The sequence below is a fragment of the Silurus meridionalis genome, chromosome 5 (assembly GCF_014805685.1).
Source record: "Silurus meridionalis isolate SWU-2019-XX chromosome 5, ASM1480568v1, whole genome shotgun sequence".
NCBI classification, from domain to species: domain Eukaryota; kingdom Metazoa; phylum Chordata; class Actinopteri; order Siluriformes; family Siluridae; genus Silurus; species Silurus meridionalis.
In genome coordinates, this window is record NC_060888.1 from 28,421,769 (window position 1) to 28,424,268 (window position 2,500).

The 2,500-nt window shown below is 33.4% G+C and overlaps 1 protein-coding gene and 1 long non-coding RNA gene across 2 annotated transcripts in view; both read left to right on the forward strand.

Annotated features, from left to right (window-relative positions):
- Positions 1-1,695, forward strand: part of LOC124386389 (spexin prohormone 2-like) — a 2,268-nt gene extending 573 nt beyond the window's left edge. Inside the window, exons 2-5 of the mRNA XM_046850216.1 lie at positions 1-19; positions 92-146; positions 616-693; positions 1,343-1,695. The exon at positions 1-19 is cut by the window's left edge and continues 59 nt beyond it. Coding sequence (XP_046706172.1) covers positions 1-19; positions 92-146; positions 616-693; positions 1,343-1,428 — 238 coding nt within the window. The 3' untranslated portion in view covers positions 1,429-1,695. The remainder of the gene's footprint in view (positions 20-91; positions 147-615; positions 694-1,342) is intronic.
- Positions 1,696-1,975: 280 nt separating this feature from the next.
- LOC124386112 overlaps positions 1,976-2,500 on the forward strand; it is a 9,284-nt gene continuing 8,759 nt past the window's right edge. Inside the window, exon 1 of the long non-coding RNA XR_006925847.1 lies at positions 1,976-1,993. This is a non-coding gene — a long non-coding RNA (uncharacterized LOC124386112). The remainder of the gene's footprint in view (positions 1,994-2,500) is intronic.

The window sequence follows — 2,500 nt, forward strand, 5'->3', positions numbered from 1 at the left end:
GTCACACTGCGTTCAGAAGGTAAAACTTCACCTCTTTATCATTACAATGAGGATTATTATCTCCTTGTAACGTCTCTCATGGTTTTTTCAGACCACTCTGACTAAAAACTGGGGGCCGCAGTCAATGCTGTACCTGAAGGGGAAGTGTGAGTGTTCACTCTCTTACCTACTGAATACAATCACTAGTGATAACCCTGCACTGTTTATTCACTACACTGCAGAAATCACAGCTACACTGGGCTATTAAAGATATTTCACTAGAGGCAAATAATCCCTTCATTTTATTCAAAAATACACTTCATGTAATTATGATAACATTTTCTACCACATATAACTCACCTGTGATTATAGGTGACTTCCCTTTAAAGCTTTTATAGCACAACAGTCCAGGTCTAAATGAGCATCAGACTGATGTTTCAGATCCAAAAGACTTTATTATATTCACTGTAATAACTGTACTGGCTGCTATTTTGTAAATAAATCCATTCACTCGGTTTGTGTCTTATTCCTTTTGATTATTCTTATTTATGTTTTTCCAGTTTTTTTATTTCATTATGAGTATTAAATAAATCTGTGTGTATAAAGGAAACATCTACCCAATCTCCTCTCTCACAGACGGAAGGAGATATATTCCAGACAGCGATGTTGACTTTTATAAATCAGCCCTGAAAAGCTTGTATGCAGTTATCAGAGGTACACACACACACATACACACACACACACACACACATGAGAAGAACTTATGAAATCATGATTTACATTGTAATGATATGTTTATATGCTAACAGTAACATGCTTAAAGGTATTTAATGAGTAAACACCTACCTAATATGACTGCATGATTGCACTAATGCACTTTAATTTCATGTGCGACTAAAATAAATTCACATAATCAACAAAAATTATTTATTTATTTATTTATCCGATCCAGCTGTGAACATTACAAACTACTTTCTCCGTTTCTCCCATTAGCATTTTTATTCAATTAAATGTGGTGTCATGTCGGCCAGTTCCAGCTTCATTTCATCAATAATAATTTATTTACCCTTTTTTCTTATAAATATTAATTAATACATGATTAATATGTTAGTGTTTTTTATTTTCTTTTATTTAGGAACTGTAGTTATTTTATAAAAAATGATCAATTCCATATCTATTGTTTCATTATTATATTATATTATATTATATCTGCCTATCAATCAATCTGTTTACTTATTTATTAATTTGTTTAGAAAATGTTTGCACTTCAGGTCAGAAACATTGTCTAGTGAAAAGCTTTAGTTTGAACCGTTTCAGTTTTAGTTCACGTTTTAACATTTCCTAAAACCTTTTTTTTTTTTAGATTTTGAAAAGATGAAGTCAGAGCAAGCCCGAAGATCGACACGTCTTTTCACGGCTGAGAACCTGCTGATCCGTTACACAGAGTAGGATCACTTTAAAATGTAAATAAGATGTAAAAATGTGTGAAAACTTCAACACTTTTTTATTCCTGTTTGATTTGGTAAAGTGTAGTAACGAGAGAGATGGAATTGGGTTAATTAATCCTGAAATAACCCTAGATGATGATGATGATTGTTATTATTAATAATAATAATATTTGTTATTATGATCTTTATATTATTATATTTTCTACACTGCTTGTGTCCTCATGCTGTGTGTCCCTGTAATGTAAATCATATTAAAATAGTCCGCCAGAGTAAAGTCTGTTTTCTCTTTTCATTATTTTTTATTGAACAGGAGTGAATCAGATAAATAAATCAGATTGAGACATTTTTGGTAGTAACACAAACACAGAACCCAAACATCACGTTTAGGTTCTATTTAATTCTGTAATCCAAACACAGAGTGATCAGAGTCGGGGTACATGTGTGCTGGAGTGGATTTCAGGCACATTTACATTCACATTATTATAATCACCTGCATGTAGTTCACATTTTAGTTTACTGAAGCCTGAGACCCTAAATGGAGGTAATAAAAACGTGTGTGTGTGTGTGTGTGTGTGTGTGTGTGTGTGTGTGTGTGTGTGTGTGTCAGTAGTGTTTGATAAAGTGAATGATTGTGTGAATTTTCTTCAACTAACATTTATTTTATATAGAACCTTCACTCCTTTAGCCAAGTCTCTGATTTAGATGAAAAGCTGCTCTAAACTGATGATAGTATAATATTCATGTTTATAATTTCTCTTTATTTAGTATGTGTGTATTTACAAACAAAACTTACATTTCAGAGTAATATTTTGCAGCTACATCAAACTGTCTCTGTATTTAACACTGCTCCATGAATCATGTGTACCTGAGACACACCTCTTTCAGATAAACTTACCCCTGTGTGTGTCACTGTTACACCTGAGTACTGATGTGTGTAAATCCTGACTGTGCTGCTCATCTCAGGTGATTCATCTCCAGGTCAGGATCTCAGAATATCTCTTCATGATCTCTGCTCTCCCCTTCAGCCACTGCTCATAACCTTGGGGTAACTGAATCACCTGTCCTTCTCCTCA